Here is a 19,736-nt window from a genome sequence, read left to right as displayed (position 1 = left end):
ACCACGATACTGGTCGACATTGTTGTACTCTATCACGGGCCCCTATTACTATAATTACTGTAATAATAATAATATTAATATTAACTACCACGATATTGGTCGACTTTGTTGTACTCTATCACCGGCTCGACCAGTGCTTTGTGGGCAGCTCATCTGGCCCTCACAGCAGCCGGCGGCATGGACACCCCTCTGTCTTTGCATCAGGAGACTGAGGTCCAGAGAGGCCCACGACTTGCCCAAGGTCAGCCCACCCGTGAGTGGCGGTCAAATCGTGGCCTGGGTCTGTCCACCTGAGTCTGGTGCTGGCTCTCTGGCCCTCCTTCCTGCTGGGTCACAGCCCTGGGCAGTCACTCCTCCAAGGGCCAAGCAGAGCCGTCCCGCCCCGCCCCACCAGAAGCCCCACTCCTCGGCCTGCAACGAGCTTTCCCTGCGCCTCTCCAAAGGACAGGGCATATTTCTTCCCAACCCTCTGAAGACCCAGCCCACACTGGAGGGCTCCATCATCATGCAAATTAGCTGGATTGGATCCGCTCGCAGAGGACTCCGGGGGGGTGGCAGAAGGACGAGCTGCCTCCGGAGAGCGTGTGGATTTAGCCCCAGATCACGCCAGTCAATGAGATGGGTGGGGGCAGGGACGGAGACCGGCTGGGGCCAAGGGCTGCCGCCTCCGGGGAGGCTGCCGGGAGCGGGGGGGCTGGGGACAGGCATTGGAGACAGCTCCGCAAGGCCCGGCTCCCAGCATTGTCGCCGAAGACGGGACTGAAGAAAGACGTTCTTTCTGGATTTAGTCTTTGTGCACTGAGCCCTTTTGTGATTCATCGCTAAGTAAATACAAGCTGAGGGAGTGATTTGTTTCTAACAAGCTTATAAAATACTGGCGTCATTTGTGGGTTTATTGGAGTGCTGATTATAAACACTCCCCCATGCCTACTCTTCTATGTCAAATTAACATCCAAAATACAAATATTGGATCTTTGGATCACTTTCTGCCATCTCTTTGGAAGCTGGCGGGATGGGAAGGGGCAGCAGAAGGATCCCAGCCTCAGATGAAGAACAGGAGAACTCACTGAAAAACTGCCGCGGGTGCCCCCCTGCTGGGCTCTCCAAAGGCTGGGGCCGCAGGGCCCCTGAGCCCAGCTGCTCCTCTAGCCTTTCTCCTTGCCAAGTTCCCTCTGACCCAGCTCTCCAGGCCCCGGAGCCTGTCATCCCCAATCTCGAGGTGGGCACAGATCTGGGGGTGCTGCATCTGGTCGGGGGAGCCTTCAGAGCTGCCCCCTCCCCGAGCTGGGTCTGGCACAGCCTAGACCCAGCCAGAGGCCGAGGTTGCAAGAGCCTCACTGGCTGTGGGGCTACCGCGCTCAGCCTCCTCACCAGGAGATCACAAGCTCCCCTGGCATCTCTTGCCCACTTGGACCCTCGCCTCCTCTCCCCTCACCTTCTCGCTCCCCAGCCCTTCACCTCCTCACTCCCCAGCCCCTCACCTCCTCTCCCCTCACCTGCTTACCTCCTCTCCCCACACCTCCTCACCTCCAGCATTGGGGCCACGCAGAGTGGGACCAGGCATGTTCACCTGGCCTCCCTTGGGGAGTCTGTAACAAACACCTCTGGTCACGCGCATCCTGATGGTGCATGAGACGCAGTGCCCGGGGGGAGAGTGACCACACATTCCCAAAGCGCCTTCACGGATGCACGTGAGAGCTAACATTTGCTGCACGCTTGCCAAGTGTGCTCTGAGCTCCGGAAATGCACTGTGCTGCTCAATCCTCGTCATAACCCTAGGCATTGGCACAGTCATGTCCCCATTTCACAGATGGGGAGACTGGGGCACAGAGAGGTGACCTGCCCAGGCCACACAGGGCAGAGCCTAGACTTGAAAGGCGGCCCGCCCATCCCACTCGACAGACAATGAAACGGAGTCACGGCCAGAGGAAGCGATTTGCTCCCTCAGTGCCCCACGGAGGTGGAGACCTAGCAGGACCGGAAGGCACGTCTGCCCAGGCCTCAGCCCAGCGAGTGGGGAGCGTCTGTGCTGCCCTGGGATTCTGATTCAAAGAAGCGCTGCGAGCAGGGCCGAGTGGGCCGTGGAGGTGTCTGCCCCAACCAGTGCACATTACAGATGGGGCACTGGGCCCGGTGAGAGGGGCGCTGCCATCATCAGCGTTTCGCCATTGTTAATTAGGGGATTCACAGTTTTTAATTTAAAAAACTTGTATTGTTTTCTGTTTCATTATAAAAGCTACCCACGCTTGTTGCAGGAAAACTAGGAGGCACAGGCAAGCAGAAATAAGAAGCACATATTGTGCATCCAGAGACGACCTGTCAACACCTCGTGCGTGGCCTTCCAGAAGCTTCAGTGAGCACACCCACCAATAGAGCTACTACCGCCTCCCCTTTTCTACCTGAAAGAGGATGTGTCGAATGCCTGGTTTTGTTTATTTCCACTTAATTGTTTTTGAGGTGGGAGACGCTAGGCTAAAATGCTGGGTGTTTGGTCTCTGGTCCACAGGGCTGTGGACAAGCCTGCTAGTTTGTCTCTAAAGAACTCCCTTCTAAGCAACCTGTAGTCAGCGAGCAAACATTTATTGAGGCGTTTTGCAAGGCTCCAGTAATGCCTGTGTGGGCCCTGGAGGAGCCCCCAGTCTGTGGGAGAGAGCTGAGTATGCAGATGGAGGAAGGATGGGGTGCTGGGGTGCAGAGAAGGGCCTGCTCTGGTGTATGTCATGGGTTCTGGGTGACTGCGTCGTCACTCAGACTCCTCATCCCTGAGCAACTTGGGGGCGTCTCGTTGGCCTTTGTTACCCCGGTGCCTCACACCGCGCCTGACACAGAGCTGACGATATCAACAACAGGCGCAGTAACAGCTGACACCTCTAAGCCCGTTAATCCTCACAGTGGTCCCAGGAGGTAGGCACTGTCATAGTCCCCGTTTCACATATGGGAACAGGGGCCCAGGAAGGTTGGGTCACTTGTCCAAGGCCCCATAGGCAGCAGGAGCATGGATGTGAGCCCGAGCATCTGACTCAGAGCCTGTACACAGGGGATGAGCAAGCGGGGGGCCGGGCCCAGCTCTGAGAACAGCATGTGGAAGACTCAGCCTTGCTCCCTCACCATCCTGGGGAAGGCCAATGATCCAGTATGCCCTCGAGTTCTCAGAGTAGATGGGGTGTCTGCGGTCCTAGGGCCATTGTCTGGGCTTGTGTGTCTGGGGCACCATTGAGCACAGGACCCCCAGGCCTGCATGCCCCAGGGTCAGCGTCCAGAGCCACAAAGAGGGGGCGAGGTGAGAGTGGGGGGTGCGAATCTGTTAATCGACCAAACTATTAGCAAGTATTGAGTACCTGGTGTGTGTCCAGCCCTATCAGAAACACCAGCTAAGTAAAAGAACGGCTCTTTGTCCTAGAGAATTCATTAGCCAGGACTGTTTTGCTTGCAAGTGACGGAAACTTGAGTTAGCGTGAGTGAAGAGAAGACCTTTTTGAAAGTAGCTTATTTGCTTCACAGAAGTCTGGATCAGTTTGGGGGTACCTGGAGCCAGGACTAGCTCTAGGAAAATTGTGGCTAGGAGGTAGAGACAAGGCTTGGAGACCTGGGGGCATGAGAGTGCAGTCTGAAATGAGCAAGGCCCCGAGGGTGAGGAAGCCGTGAGGGCAGCAGGGGCTGTGGGTGAAAGACAGGCTCCTTGTAAGTAAGGTTAGACAGGGCTGGGCCGCCCAGCAGAAGAGTGAGGCCTTAGCTTGGAGAACGAGACTGTCCATGTTCTCTGCTGCTGCTGTAACAGAATGCCAAAGCTGAACCGCTCGTAAAAACAGAGATTTACCGTCTCCGTTACGGAGACCACGAGTCAAAATTAGCTCGTCAGCCCGGCCGCGCTCCCTTGGAATCTGCAGGGAAGATCTCTTCTTGCCTCTTCCAGCTTCTGGTTGTTGTTCTTAGCTGCTGTCGAGACGGCCCTTGACTCCGCACGACCCCATCCGCCGCGGAGCAAAGCGCTGCCTGGTCCTGCAGCACCCCCTTGCTGGGCTGTGGGTCAGACCACTGTGATCTGTAGGATTTTTGTTGGCTGATTTTCAGAAGTAGATTGCTAGGCCTTTCTTCCTTAGCCCATCTTAGTCTCGAAGCTCTGCTGAAACCTGTTCAGCATCATGCCAGCCTCTGGTAGCCCCAGCCATTCCTTGGCTTGTAGATACATCTCCATGTGGCTGTCTTCTCCCTGTCTCTCTGAGTCTCTTCTCCTCTTTTCTAAGGACACCACTCAGGCTGGATTAGGGCCCATTCTTCTCCAGTATGACGGGTTAACTGACACCGTCTTCAAAGACTCTGTTTCCAAACAAGGTCATGTTCGCAGATCCTAGGGGTTAAGAGCTTTTGTTGCTGTGATTGTTAGGTACCGTTGGGTCGACTCATAGCGACCCTGTGTACAGCAGATCTTTTAGGGGGACACAATTCAATTCATAACAGGGAGCCACAGCAGGTTCTTAAGTGAGAGAGTGAAATGATGGCCTTGGAGCCTGGGAGGATTAGCGGGTCAGTGAGTGCTGCCTGGGCTGCAGGGAAGAGGCCCCCAGGCGTGGGGAGGTGGGGCAGGAGGGTGGAGGGCAAAGGGCGAAGGGCTATGCATGGATGTGCTTTTTCGTGAAGGCATCTGTGTATCTAGGAAGATGTCTTTTCCAGGAAGGAGGAATGCAGGGCGCCAGGCAAGGCTGTACGGAGGGGCGTTCTCCTGCGCAGTGCGTGGGCCTGGCTCTGCTCACCTCTTGTCACAGCTAATGGCAGCTGTTCTGCTTGCTGAGCCAGCATGGCGGGTCGAGGGGGCAGCCTCCGCCCCCGCCCCCCAGCCTCGCAGCGGTTCACCGCGGCTTCCTTCCTCTGGCACAGGCTGCCTGTCTCTGTTTCTCTGGGGGAGGGGGCTGTCAGTGGCTGTCAGTCAGCCCTGTCTCCTTGGGCTGGGGGTGGGAGCAGCCCAGACCTGAGGCTTCGGAGGCACAGCCAGGAAGTGGACAGGAACGCTGACTGCGGGCGGAGGCCACCCAGCCAGCCTCTGGGAGCTAGGCTGTGGAGTCTGGGCTACCCAGAGGTAGCAGGTCCCCCATCTGGTCTCTGGCTGCTGGACCCAAACCATCCCAGATAACTGTCTGGATAACTAACCATCCCAGATAACTAGCTTGAGGAGCTGAACAAATCAACAAGTCAATGCTCAGTGTAAGCTTGAGGGAGCAGATGGGTAAGTAGGTTGGTGTGTAAGTGGATAGACGGGCGGAAGCAGGGAGAGAGGGAGGGATGGGTGGATAGCTGCCGTCCAGTCAGCTGATTCCTGGTGATCTTATGTACCACAGAACAAAATGTTGTCTGGTCCTGCGTCATCCTCAGAGTCACCGGCACGTTCAAATCCTGTGGCTATTGTGCCCATTCATCTCACCAAGGGTCTCCCTCGCCCTCGCCCTCACCGGCCCTCTACTTCACCAAACACCACGTCCTCCTCCAGCAATTGATTCCTCCTGATGACGTGTCCAAAGCAAGCAGAGTCGGACAATGTTCTGTTGTGGTCCATAAGGTTTCCATTGGCTAATTGTCCAAAGTAGATCTCCAGGCCTTTCTTCCTAGTCTCTCTTAGTCTGGAAGCTCTGTGGAAACCTGTCCACCATGGGTAACTCTGCTGGTATTTGAACTACCAGTGGCATAGCTTTGAGCACCATAGCAACACCCCAGCCACCACAATAGGACAGACTGACAGATGGAGTGGGGTGGGGAGATCCAGTAGGCCTCATTTATTCTCCATCCTGGGTCTGTTGAGGAACAACGGAAGCAGCAGCACTGTGCTTACCCGCCAGGGGTGATATTTTGGTGGGATTGGGGGAGAGGAGAGGGAAGAAGAGAGGAGAGTCCCGCCTGAGACCCCAGAGGAGGAGGAGAGGGCCGGCAGGGCTGTGTGCTGTGACTCGAAGCCTTGCTCTCTGTAGCTTCTCAGTGGAAAGGAAGAACTGCTCCCCCAGTGTCACCTCCCAAACCGAGAAAGAACCCACGGCCGTCGAGTCGATTCCAACCCGCAGTGATCCTGTAGGACAGAGTAGTACTGCCCCATAGGTTCCCAAGGCTGTAAATTTTGACAGAAGCAGACGCCACATCTTTCTTCCGCGGAGCGGCTGGTGGGTTCAACCGCTGACCTTTTGGTTAACAGCTGAGCGCTTAACCCCTGCACCACAAGGGTCCCTTAGCGTCAGCTCAGTGCTCGTATTATTGTTGGAATCAAGTGACTACTTTGAAGAAAGTGGCACTGATTTGAATTTATTCACTTATTCCATGTTGCGTTTGGATTTCCAATTTTAGCTTCAGTTTTTGTTTTGCTCGGGTGACAGTACAGACCTGGTTCTTGGAGGTGCAGCCTGCAGAAGCAGATGAAGAAACCACACCCAACGTAGTCAACAGCACTGCCCACAGAACTTTCTGGAATGATGGAACTGCTCTGTGCTGTCCAGATCAGCAACCCTTAGCCACGTTAGCTGTTGAGTACTTGAAGTGTGGCTACTCCAACTAAGGAAATGAGTTTTTTTTAAATTTCATTTTAATTAATTTCATCTTAAGTAGCCACGCGTGGCCACTAACTACCAGGTTGGCCAGTTGAGATCTGGCAGAGGCACACTGTTTAAAACGTTTCCGTAAGATTTACTGTTATTTTCTAGCCTCTTCATAGATTTTTCCTTAGGGGTTGCTAAAGGGTAGGGATACCCAGTGTCCCGTAAACATGGTCAAAGGGGACTTTCAGGACACAGTGAACATCCGTTTCCAAGCTGAATGCTGGGGACAATCCTGAGTCTGCCTGGGTGGAGAACTTTGAGAAGTGTGCCTGTTTGCGTTCTGTGTGTGTGTGTTGTGTTTGTATGTGTGCACGTGGGTCGCTGTCTGGCTTTGGGTTGCACTACCGTTGTCATTTACCAAACATGATCTTGGCACAGGACAACGATGCCAGCAGCAGAGAAAACTGTGGCAGTGGAAGCAGGGGTAATCCACGCGTCCCTGGCAGGGTCGGTGACAGTAACGGTTTTGCGGCCTGCCTGTCATGTTAATTGTATATTATTAGATGCTGTTAATCTGAGGATTATTCACTCGATGGATTTTTGGGGAATTGCCTTGTCACAGACTTTAATCTGAAGATGGGTGCTATGTATCAGCAGGTGCGCGGCGAGTTAAGGAAGAAGAAGTGATTTGTTTCCGCCTGGTGGGTCCTCACGGGAGGTAGCAGGATCTTCATTTCTTGCTGCGACCGTTGGTTGGTCCTTTTGCAGGTAGAGGTGTGCGTGTGAGCAGGTGTGAGCAGGGCTGGTGGGTGTCTTCTCTGGCAGGATGTGTTGAGCCCCAGAAGTCTCAATTTGTAGAACTTTGGAGGCAAGTCAGTTCTAAACTCTTCAGAACTCCGAGACTTCTCCTTGCTTGGAGGCCTCAGTAGAGGCCCGTTCTCTCCGTCTGCTGTGTCTTCCGCCATTCCCTCATTGATTCACTAGCTTGTACCATTAAGCAGGTGAGATCGTTACCTGCCGCTTCTTGGTTATGCATCCAGGGTCTGGTTTGTGAGTTTTCTTTGGCCAAGGATGAGTCACTGCGTCCAGAAGGCGACAGACCCTCTGCTCAGAGAGCTGAGGGCTGGGTGCTGCCAGCTGCCCTAAGGAGTTAGCTATCCAGCACTACCAGCACCTCAGGGCTGGGTCCCTGGCGGTGTGGGATCGCTGACTCTGAGGGGCCTTCGTCACGGATCCTGTCCGGGCTGGCATGCCTTTGAGGGTCTTGGTGCCCTGGGACCTTTCAAGGTAGGGGCTTCCTGTGTGGGCCCGGCTGCAGGGAAGGGCAGGCCAAGGCTGGGGGCAGCGGGCTGGGAGTGTGCACCTGAGTCACACCAGCATCTCAGGCCCTGCTTTGACCTCCATGAACGTTCCACTGAGTTCAAGAGAGAGGAGCAAGGAGAAGGACCACGAAGGAATAAGAACCTTTGCTCACAGGAGCAGCAGAGAGGCGGGAAAGCAAACTGACACGGCCCAGTGTCAGAATCTGTAGTGAGCCTCGGCTGAACAGAAGGGTTTGAATCTGGACACTGGCTTTGCCTTCCCAAGTGCGGGTGTCAGTAGGGACACTGGTGGTTCAGTGGTGCAATTCCCACCTTCCATGCGGGACATCCAGCTTCAGCCGGTGACCAGTGCACCTCAGGCACAGCTACCACCTGTCTGTCCGTGGAGGTTTGCATGTGGCTATGATGCTGAACAGGTTTCAATGGGACTTCCAGACCAAGATGGACAAGGAAGAAAGGCCTGGTGATCTACTTCCTAAAATTAACCAGTGGAAACCCTATGGATCACAACAGTCCGATCCACAGCTGATCATGGGGATGACCCAGGACCAGACAGCCTTTTGTTCCGCGGTGTACGGGGTCGCCTTGAGTTGGGGCTGACTCAGCGGCAGCTAACAGGCAGGTGGAGGAAGATGGACGCAAGGAAAATGGACATGGACATTTCAAAAATGGAAATAACATACATGAACACCTGCAGCGTTCCAGATGCTGTCTAAGGGCTCTTTGATCATTCACTGTGGGTGGGCGGTACACACATGTGCCACCAGGCATGTCCTCTGGAAGAGGAGACCCACGGGGGGCTGGTGCGTGCCGCGTTGCCAGACCCTGGCCTAGAGTTCCAGCATAGAGCCACAGGGGAAATCCACGAAAGCCATGTAGCAGCGGCGGCGGCTGCAGCAACGTTGCTGTCAATCCTCTCTCTAACAGCCCTGTGACGGAGAAGACTTTCTCCCTATTTCACAGATGGGGAGGCTGAGGCCTGAAGGGAAAGAGCTCGGCCCAGTGTGGGTCGAGGCAGAACCAGGAATATCCCCAAACCAGCCAATTCTGAAAGGATCTACTCTTGATGAAACAAGGGTGAGTGGGGGGCAGTCGGCGAGCTGCCCTGTTTGATGTGATGGGAGATCTCAGGGGGCGTCTACCTGGAATCGTTCTCAAGCTTAACTGACCCCTAGCTAAGATTCATCTGATGGGGCTCTTGGGAGCGGTCAGTCAGCAGAGCCATCGGGGGTCCTCTGATTTGAGTTTTGAAGGAGGATGAGGAGGGAGAGCAAAGTACTTTTAACTTCAGATAGCAGCATCCTGGGGACAGGCTTGGCCAGATGGCTGCCTTGGCGTGAAAACCTCAGGGGAATTGTGGTGGTGGCCGAGCCAGCAGCCTTCCCGGGGTGCGGAACCAGGAGGCAAGGCCTGGGGTTGTCCTCCCTCTCAGCCTTCCTTCTCAAAACACCATCTCGACACCTGCCCCCAGGCCTCTCTGGTTAGCCCCTTGGCTTGGGACACACTCTGCAGAGGGGAGACTCATCAGAATCTGAAATAAAGCAAGGCATTGCCGGGATGGAGACAGGCTGGAGCTATGTGTGGAATAGCCAGGACAGGAGAAAGCCGAGAACTTGTTCCTTCGGTGGCTTTAGCCGCACGCTGGTTGCAAGAGGGCCCCACGCTGTCCGGCAAGAATGGAGTGACGGGCTGGGGTGATTGCCCACACATGGAAATAACTGCATCTTGTTGCCAGATGGGGAGCTTAGAGCTCCCCCTTCTCCTGCCATGCTTTTGTTTGCCTCTTCGGACTCTCGACGTGGGTAACTCGTGGCGGTGGTGTGATTGGGGGGATGTTGGTGGGTACCTGCGTAAATAAGTATAAATAGTTTTCTTTCTGATATGTGACTAGATTATTTTCCAGTTGATTTCAAGCCTTGGCCCCAAGTGGCCCACAGATCAAAAAAAGATAAGGGTCAGTTACAAGGTTGAGCTCATTCTCCGTTGCCATGGCAACTGACCTCAGGCAACCCCCGGAGGACTACACCCAGCTCCCCAGGTGAGATTTTTACTGTCCACACCATCAATCCCAAGCCTTTCCAGACTCGGCCTGCCTAATTGTCAGGGCTCTGTTTTGAAGAGGCTCCGGGTCCCCCGTGGGGCCCCGGTTCAGGCTGCCAGAGCTCATAAGCCTTTCTGAAACATTGGGGACCATAAGCTGGGTTCGTCCTGGCCAGAAAGGCCTGGGAAGGTACCCTGGGGGGAGGAGAATGGGCACAGCCCCTCTTCCAGCAGTATTTAGGAAAGTGTGAGACCAGACTGGGGGCAGCAATGGTGGGGCATGCCTGCGATGGTGGGGCGTGCCTTCGATGGTAGGGCGTGCCTTCGATGGTGGGGCGTGTCTTTGATGGTGGGGCGGGTCTTTGATGGTGGGGTGCGCCTTCCAGCAAAGGCTGAGCTTTCTAGAGCTTCGAGGGCCTGGGGCAGTGGTGACGTGGGTGACTTGGGAGACCATGAGCTACCCCCCAGAGTCTCCAATAGCCCCTCCTAAGGCACCCCACATCATCTTCACCCCAATTGTAATAATAGTAAATTTCACACTGTTAGTCGATGGTTTCTGAATCTTCTGTAAAGTGTGAAAAAAACCAACTTTAGAAAACTTTCCACCTTTTTCGAGATACGGAACATGCACTCTTGGTACAGAAAACAGTGTGGTGTGTATGAAAACACTACACAGCTTCAGGACAACCAGATTCCAGTAAGATGGGCGTCGCTAGGTCCTTCGATAGAGATCAGAGGCTCCTGACTGTCACTTGTGGTTGAATCACTGCGGAGTTTTAAAAACACAGGCTGTGACTCTGCAGGCCTGGGACTGGGCCTTCGAGCCTGCATTTCTACCAAGCTCCCGAGGGATGCCTCAGCGGCTGGTCCAAGGGCCGCGTCGGGGTGGCAGGATGCAGACTCTCGAGACCTACCTGGGACGCTGGGGATCCCAGATCAGCCCCCACCCCCCTCAGGTGCTCCTCGGTTCTTGCCTGGCCTCTGATGAAGGACCGTCCCTCACCCCGTTTTCTCTTTGGCCCTTATCCACTCTCACTCAGCCCACTGTCACCCTCACCCTGTCCCTCAGCCAGCTTGATGAGTTTCCTTGTGGTATTTAATGACAAATCAGTAGACCGACAGCCTGATAAGCCACCCAGGTATTATGACCTGCCCTCTTCCCTTCTGCCCAAAGGGTCTTGTTCCTCACAGGGAACAAAGATCTGAGTTCCCCCTCGGCCTGTGTTTCTATTCCTGTTCGTGCCTGTTTGTGGTTATTCACGGGGATGGTGTCAGAGGGCTGTCCTGGGTCATCCCTCACCTGTCACCCTCTTGCCTTCTCATCTGTTTGGACAAATGCCGAGCCCTCTCTCCTTTCCTTCCAGATCTCCAAGGGGTGCAGGCCTGCTGGCTGTGTCTGAGCCGGGCCGCTACCTGCCCCGATCACTGGGGCTGCGTGGGTGGTGCTGCGGAATTGAAGTCTGGCGGAGCTCTTTATCAGAGCCGGCAGCAGCGGGATCTCAACTCTGTCCAGCAGCCTCTACATGCCTTGTGTCACTCCCTCTTGCTTGGGGTTGCTGCCCCACACTGTCGGACAAGGGGGCTGCCTGCTCCCCTTACTAGGGGAATGTTCCCAGCCCTCCCGCCAACCCAGGCTGGAGCGAGCGAGGGGGCCCACCAGGCTCAGACGTGGGAAAGTGGGGGTGGGTCTGTCTTCCCTCCTTCTCACCTGCATTTTTGGGATGATCAGGGGGTAGAGGGGGCCTTGCTCATCCCAGGTCTCAAGTCCTATGGGCTCGTCTTGTGTTTTCTGAAGCCAGAGAGGGCTGCTGGGTGCGGTGGGTGTGAACAGCTGCCTCGCCCTGCTCTGCCACACCCTGGTAGGGGCCCCCCTCTCTGAGTGCCCACTTCCCCTCCGGTCAGTTGAGGGGGCCCCCTCAGTTCTCCACAGGCTTACAGCAGGCTGTTCCTCGAGGACCCAAACAGCAAGTTACTGAAGATGAGAATGGGCTTTGCAAACCCTCACGTCCCGGAACGCGGTGACTGGGGGAGACCCCTGTGTGTAATAACCAGCACTTATCAGCGCCCCCATGTTCCAAGCATTGTACTAAGTGCCTTCCATTAATCGTTTTATATTTATGGAGCACCTACTGTGTGCCAGAGCCTATTCTTGGCCTGAGTGATACAGCAATAAGCAAAGTACCCCTCCTGAGGCCTACATGACTCTCTGTGTGTGTGTGTGAATTCGTCAATCAACTTTGTAATATGCTACCAAGAACCAGTTGCCATCAAGTCGATTCCGACTCACAGCGCCCCTACAGGACAGGACAGAACTGCCCCAGAGGGTTTCCAAGAAGCCGCTGGTGGATTTGAACTTCTGACGTTCTGGTTGGCAGCCAAGCTCTTAACCACTGCGCCACCAGGGCTCCTGTAATATGCTAGGTGAGGGTAAGTGTTATGAAGGAAATGGAGTCCCTGGGTGACGCAGACAGTTAAGTGCTCGACTACTAGCCAAAAGGTTGGTGGTTCGAACCCCCTAGAGGTGCCTCAGAAGACAGGCCAGGCCATCCCCACGGGGTGGTTCCGCTCTGCACCCGCGGGGTCACCGTGAGTCGGAATCAGCTCGACACCAACTAAGAACAGCAAGGCGCTGGACAGGGTGGAGGCGTGCGCTGTCCTAGCGGGGTGTCCACTGGGACCTTTCGGGGGGGGTCGCTTGAGCTGACTTGAATGCAGTGTGGGAAGGAGCGACGAGACGGCCTTGGGGAAGAGGGCAGCAAGCAGAAGTCCTGGGGCAGAAGGAGCCTGCTGGGCTGCCACCTTCCCCTTTTCCCACAGAAGAATGTGACGCTCAGAGGGGGTTAAGTAACACTCCCAAGTACACACAATGAGTGACTGATGGAACTGGGTCTCAAACCCAAGTGTTCCTGGTTCTAACTTTCGTGCCCTTAATTGCTGCTTCCTGAATCGAGGTGGCTAATTAGGCCCCCTGTCAGCACCAGGCGCCGTCGCGGCTTCTCTCCCTGAGGGGTCTGTGCATTCGTGATACCACTCCCGGGTCAGCAGCCCCGAGCGGGGTCCCTGCTAGAGAAGGGCCAGGCCAGGCACACCAATATGGCGGAGTGGGTGGCACTCACAGCCGAGCCAGGAACAATGCCCTGCCCACTCCCGCTGCAGCCTACTGCTCCTCCCGCCTGGGCAGCAAATTAGGGCCTTGGAATGTGTGCCCGGGCTGCCTTTGACATCAGCGGGGCCCACCTGAGCTTCACCTTCAGGATTCTGATAATCAGCTGTCTCTCCTCTTGACTTCCCCCAAGACCCGTATGGAAATAAGTATGTGTCTGCCAGGGATCAAATGCTTTTGGAGACAAAAGTCGGTACTGAGGACATTACAGGAGCTATCATCTCGGCACGATGCTCGCCCACAAAGCTCTCTGCTCCTCTTCTGGGCTGACACACTTTCAGTCTGAAAGGTTCCAGCAGGCTGACTTGGTTTTAAGCAAAAGCACATCCTATTATTTTTTTGAGAAATGAAGTGTAAAGTTAACACGTATTATTCCTTCGCACAGAAAAAGGAGCGGGAGAGGACTCTGGGATTTTTGTGCTCTCTGTGTCGTTTGTTTGGCAGTTTCGTTTTTTATTTATTTCTGTTTTTTTAAATCATAATAAATCAATAGATTTCCCTGTGCCAGCCCCGACTTATGGGGGCTGAGAGGCAAGATCTGGTGTGATGAGCATCTCCATGTCTGCGTTTCACCTTACAAATGCGCGAGGCTGCGTAATTCACTTGAGTTCCGGGGTCTCTCTTACGGATGCCTGTCATGTGCTGTATATATAAAAAGAGAACAGAAAGGAGGTGAAGTGGTTGTGCATCTCAACTCACAAAACCACCAGCCCCCACGCCAGACAGCTTTGTCATTCTGCTCCAAGGTGTCAGCCCAGCACCCTGTGGCCCTATATAATTCAGGGAAGTTATTCTCAGAGGGTGCTGCTGTCTGCGGACCCCGTGTCTCGGGACAGAGTGAGCGGTTGTCAGCACCAGTGGGGAGAGAGTGATGGTGACGGATTCTATCAATACCCACGGGCTCGCTCGCTCGGAGTGGGTCACAGGCCCACCAAGGTGTGGTTGTCACACTAAGTAGGGCAGCCCCGCCCCGCCCTGCCACCCCGGCCCTCCCCCTCCTGCCTGGATGGTTTTATAGACAGAGGTGCTCATAATGGACGCCGAGGGGAGCCCCTCGCATCCCTCCAGTAGGAGGGGGCCTCGGCATTCAGAAAGGAGACTTGCAAATCAAAAGGTCTGGCCTCGAGGGGGTGGAAGAGCGAGTTCCAGATCTGTGGGGATGCCCTCGGCTGTATTGTTTTCACCCGACTTTTACTTTAGGCTTCGTTTATTCTTCCTCTCTCCTCCTCACAGGTCTGCCTCTTTGGGGGAGAAAGAGGAAGGGGACCGGTGACACAGAGCTGTCTGTGGGGCTCCTGCTCTAATTATCCCAGAGCCTTTAACTGACACTGGTTTGGGGCTGTGCTGGGCTTCAGTGCCAGCCGTTCAGGCCCAGGAACCGGCTTGCGGCTTCGGGGCTGCTTGGCTGTGCACATATTTATGAACGTGGGCACTGGGCGTAGCTGTGCCTGTGAATCAGGGGGGACCGGCTGATGAATTGCTTGGCACTCGGAGAACGGAAAGTGACTGTCAGGCGTGATTTCTCTGATTTATAAGTTGCAGGCGTCTTCTTTGTCCTCTTGGTGTTTGTGTATCAGACGGGCACGTCTCTATTCAGAGCCAAGTGGTTAAAGGCCCCCGCCCGGTGCAGAGCAGCCAATCCCCTTTTGCCAGCTCAGCCCCGAGAGCCGGCCCTGGGCATCTCCCTTCCTGAGCCTCTTCTGTGGGCCCAGGCTGGGCCGATGCTCTGGGGGCTGTAGAAGAAGGCATCGTCTGTGCCCAAGGCTGGAATCAGAAACACACACAGGTTGTAGCTAAATAAGTCCAGAGGAGCCAGGGCTGCTGTGTGCAAGGAGGGATCATGTGTACACTGGAGGGATCAGGAGAGGCTGCCTGGAGGTGGTGTGCAGGTAGAATGCACACACACACACCTTGCTCGGAGCACCACCTGACCATGTGACCTCAGCAAGCGGTCTGACTTCTCTGAACCCTTTTCTGTTTCTGATAAATGCAGTTTTGCCAGCAAACAGGGTTGGCACTTACGTTCAAACATGGAAGGGGCAGGCCCTGCTGGCGCAAGCTGTTAAACACTCAGCTACTAACCGACAGGTTGGCAGTTTAAACCTACTGAGCGGCTCTGTAGGAGAAAGACCTGGCAATCTGCTCCCGTAAAGATGACAGCCAAGAAGACCCTCTGGGGCAGTTCTACTCTGTCACATGGGGTCACTGTAAGTTGGAATCGACTCTACGGCATCTAGCAACAGCAATGGTAACATTTGTCCTAAACGATGATAACGTATCTGCTGTTCATTTCCACGTGCCCTCGACTCATTAGTGTCCCCGGGCGTCCACATTCTAACGGAGGTGGCGTCACATGAAATGGTGGATTCTCACTCATTCCTTCATTCACTCATCCACTGACCCATCCTCTGTACAGGCACTAGGAAGTGTTATTTGTGGGGGGCATGTGTGTGTGCACGTGCGTGTGTGTGTTGGGGGTCTCTGGGGCAGCCCCCACGCTGTAGGCCATCTCTAATTATGATCAGAGTTGCCCAAGGGAAGCGGAGGACGTGTGTGGGCCTGCGAGGCGAGCGTGCTGAGCCCGCCCCATGTCCCAAAACTTGTCAATGAATTGCTTTTCCGTGAGTATAATGGAAGCCATGCTCCAGTCTCTGCCGGGTGTATGTGGCCTAGTTGCGGGGCTCCAGGGGCACAGCAAACACCCGGTAGATTCCGCCAGTGGGCTATGTGGGACAGGTCCACCTGCACGCACGTGTGTGCGCGCCTCTGTGGCGTGGTGCCCAGGGGCATGGGGATGGCTGGGCCCAGGGAGTGCCTGCTGTCCCTGCCAGCCCGTGCCAGGGCCTGGGGACCCAGGGACTCACCAGGAGCCTCAGCCCATCTGTGTTCATGTCTCACCACCGGCAGAGCCCCTCTGCCACCTAATTCTTGCCTTTGAGGGCCAGTCAGAGCACCTGGTGCCTTTTGTGAGGCTGGTTCCCTGGGGGAGACCGAGGGGGAGCCCGCGTCCTTGGCTGCCCCAGATAACACTCCAGCCAGTACCGACGTGACCCGCAGAAAACACTTATTGAGCACTTGCTGTGGGCCAGGGGCTGTTCAAAACCCCTTTTACATATATTAACTCATTTAGTGCTCACATCAGCTATTGGAGGAAGGCTGAGTGCTTTAGAAAGGGAGGCACAGAGAGGTTGCACCACTTGCCCGAGACCAACACTGTGTGGCAGAGCTGGGATCCTAACCCTGGGTGCCTGCCAGTCGAGCTGGGTGATTCCCACCATGCTGACCACTGAGCTGCACAGCTACAGGTGCCGCCCTGCCATCCTGCCTCCCCGAGACGGGGACGCAGGCTGTCCCTGTGCTGAGGAATGAGCCCAGGGCACTCAACGAGGAGGGGTTCAGGATTTGAACCCGGGTCGACTTGATGCCAGTGAGGGCACCACACCCCACTCCACACCACTCACACTGGCATGATGCTCTGTTCCCACATGCCTTTGAGTGAAAGTTTGGGGTCACAGGAGCTCCCAGGTGGGGAGACAGAGCACAGTTTTGATCTGGAAGTAGGAGAGGAAGACTTTGTCCATGGTCCATAATCCACTGGGCAGGCCATCTGTTTCCAAAAGAGAAGAGCACGTCTCTGCTTTGCTGTGACATCTTCCAGTGGCTGCTGCTTACAGGTGGAATACACTTCTGGGGTGCTCCAGTGGCCAACAAGGCCCTTCCCTGTTTGCACCAGGGTGCTTCAGTGGTCAACAAGGCCCTTCCCTGGGTGCACCGGGGTGCTCCAGTGGGCAACAAGGCCCTTCCTTATGTGCACCTGGGTGCTCCAGTGGCCAACAAGGCCTTCCCTCGGTGCACCGGGGTGCTCCAGTGGGCAACAAGGCCCTTCCCTGGGTGCGCCGGGGTGCTCCAGTGGGCAACAAGGCCCTTCCCTGGGTGCGCCGGGGTGCTCCAGTGGCCAACAAGGCCCTTCCCTGGGTGCACCGGGGTGCTCCAGTGGCCAACAAGGCCCTTCCCTGGGTGCACCGGGGTGCTCCAGTGGGCAACAAGGCCCTTCCCTGGGTGCATCAGGGTGCTCCAGTGGCCAACAAGGCCCTTCCCTTGGTGCGCCGGGGTGCTCCAGTGGCCAACAAGGCCCTTCCCTTGGTGGGCTGGGCGCCTGTCCAACCGTGTCTCCACCCTCTCCGATCCTCTGGGCTCATGCATGCGAGGCCCTGGTGGTGCTTCTAGCAAGCCCAGTGCGGGTCCACCTTTGTCCTCACCCCTCTTCCCAGAGTGCTCACCCCCAGCTCCTCACATCACCCCCTGACCTTGTATAGTACATTGATCACCTTCATTTATTTGTATCTCCCCCACCACTAGAAAGTAGACAAGGACATTATCTGTTTAGCTCCCCATAGAATACTCAGCTCACAGCAAAGTGCTTGGGACATGTTGTTGCTAGCTGCCACCAAATCGGCGCCCAACTCACGCGCCATGTGCACGATGGCATCAAACACTGCCTGTCCTGTGCCACGCCCATGATGGGCTGCAGATCAGACCCATGTGATCCCGGGGGTTTTCAATGGCTGATTTTCAGAAGTAGATAGCCAAGATTTCCTTCCTCGTCCATCTTAGTCTGGAAGCTACGCTGAAACCTGTTCAGCGTCACAGCAACACACGAGCCTCCGCTGACGGGTGGTGGCTGTGCTTCAGGTGCATTGGCTGGGAATAGAACCGGCATCTCCCTCGCGGAAGGCGAGAATGCCACCACAGAACCACCAAAGCCCCCGCCTTTAGAGGTGGCGGGCTGCGTGGATTTCTGAAAGTTCCCACCCGTCCACAGTGCCATGATCGGGGACCCGAACTGTTTAGCATAGTTTGCACACGTTGTAGGAGGGATCATAGAAAATGACACCTTCAAGAGCCAGGTCTTTGGGGCCAGCCCACCGGGGTCCGTAAGCTCCAGTGGCTGGGCCTGGGGATCCGCAGCCCCCACCGTAGCCCTGTTCTGGGGATCGGGGAGAGGCTGGCACTGGGGTGCTCTTGGGGCCCCATGGGCTGCCGCCAGAGGAGGCGGGGTGCCAGATCACTGACTGCCTGTGGGTTTCCGTTGCAGAGGAAGGCATCAACCACGAGTGTAAGCTGTGCAACCAGACATTCGACTCCCCGGCCAAGCTCCTCTGCCACCTCATCGAGCACAGCTTCGAGGGCATGGGCGGCACCTTCAAATGCCCCGTGTGCTTCACAGGTAGGGTGCCCAGCCTGTGCCCAGCCTGTGCCCAGCAGGGGAGTGTGAAGGAAGAGGGATGGACCGAGGAACCCAGCCCTTCAATTCCTTGACCCCAGCACACGCCTGTCCCCTTCTTTTGTGGGCCTGACATGGCCCAGGATCCATGGGGCGCCCCGTGGGATCCCCTCCAAGCAGAGCTGACCCCGGACCCTCCATCTCAGTGCTCTCTGGCCTCTCCTGGGAGACGGTGGGCGGCACCTTCCCCTAGCCCTCCTCTCAGCCCCTCACAGGACGTCTAGAAGGCCTTCCTCTGCTCCAGCTTGGACCCTCTCCCCTATATGTAGCTGGCTCCATGTTTGTCTCCAGAGCTGGTAGCTCTGTCCAGCCCCCACACACCTCGCTCCTGGCCCGGGCACAGTTACCCAGCTTCCTGTCCCCATGCTCCGTGCCTGCCTGCTCCAGGCTGGAGGGGGCAAGGCCAGCTCTGCCGGCCAAGTCTCCAGCCCCAGCCCCCAGGCTGGCTGCCCGCCCAGGCGAGCGGCTGTCCCGGCCCGAGGCGAGTCTCAGGGGCTCCACTGCCCCCCTCCTGCCGCCCAGATGGCAGCCGGTGTGCTTGGCGGAGCCTGGCCTTCCCCTGCCTCCCCCGACATCTGCCATCTGCCACGGCGGGAAGCCCACCCTGGGGAAGGCGCCTGGCAGGAGGGAATCTCTGAAGTGCTCACCTCCCAGACGCACAGCTGCTTCGGGGCCGCCTCCTGTGTGCACCCAGGGCCCGGGCCCTGTGGCTTCTGCCACCGTGAAGCTGAGACCTGCTCCATGCCGGGCTGGAGGCGGGGGCTCTGCTGTGTGGAACCCCACACACACCTCTGGGGCTCCCCAGAGTCCTGGGACACCCTCCACCTCAGGGGCCTTGCCCATCTTTGAGCATCACACACTGTGGGCTGGGTGGGGCTGGCACTGAGGAGCCCAAGTTGCCAGGTCAGCCTGGGGCCCGAGGGTGCTGACAGCAGCCTCAGCAACAAGAATAGTAACTGCGTGTACTGAGCACCTTTGTGCACCAGACACACTGCTAAGCTTATCTAATTCAAACCTTGTTCTGCCATCTGCTAGGAAGCTTGGACAAGTCATTTAACAGTCCGGTGCCTCAGTTTTCCCTTCTGTAAAATGGGACAACTGCAGTGCCTGCCTTGGAGACCTACACTGTATTCAAGGAGCCCACAGGGGAAAGTATCTGGCAAACAACGATGGTGATTATGATGCTGGCAGCTAACATTCATTAGCCCCTGGGTGGTGCAAATGGTTAATGCACTCAACTGTTAACTGAAAGGTTGGCGGTTCAAGTCCACCCAGAGGTGCCTCAGAAGAAAGGTCTGGTGATGACCTTCCAAAGAATCAGCCATTGAAAACTCCATGGAGCACAGCTCTACTCTGACACACCTGGGGTTACTATGAGTCAGAGTCAACTCGACCAAAACCGGGCCTATTTAGCA

General features: G+C 56.0%; 1 protein-coding gene across 3 annotated transcripts in view; it reads left to right on the top strand.

Moving 5' to 3' along the window:
- Window positions 1–19,736, top strand: part of ZNF423 (zinc finger protein 423) — a 327,816-nt gene that overhangs the window by 275,403 nt on the left and 32,677 nt on the right. For all 3 annotated transcript variants that reach the window (XM_023726976.1, XM_004371639.2, XM_004371640.3), the window contains one exon: window positions 18,133–18,264. In XM_023726976.1, the coding sequence (XP_023582744.1) occupies window positions 18,133–18,264 (132 nt within the window). The remainder of the gene's footprint in view (window positions 1–18,132; window positions 18,265–19,736) is intronic.

This window comes from Trichechus manatus, unplaced genomic scaffold (assembly GCF_000243295.1).
Source record: "Trichechus manatus latirostris isolate Lorelei unplaced genomic scaffold, TriManLat1.0 scaffold00014, whole genome shotgun sequence".
In the NCBI taxonomy this organism is placed as follows: Eukaryota; Metazoa; Chordata; class Mammalia; order Sirenia; family Trichechidae; genus Trichechus; species Trichechus manatus.
The sequence above is the reverse complement of the archived record's forward strand: the minus strand, read 5'-3'. Positions and strand labels throughout refer to the sequence as shown.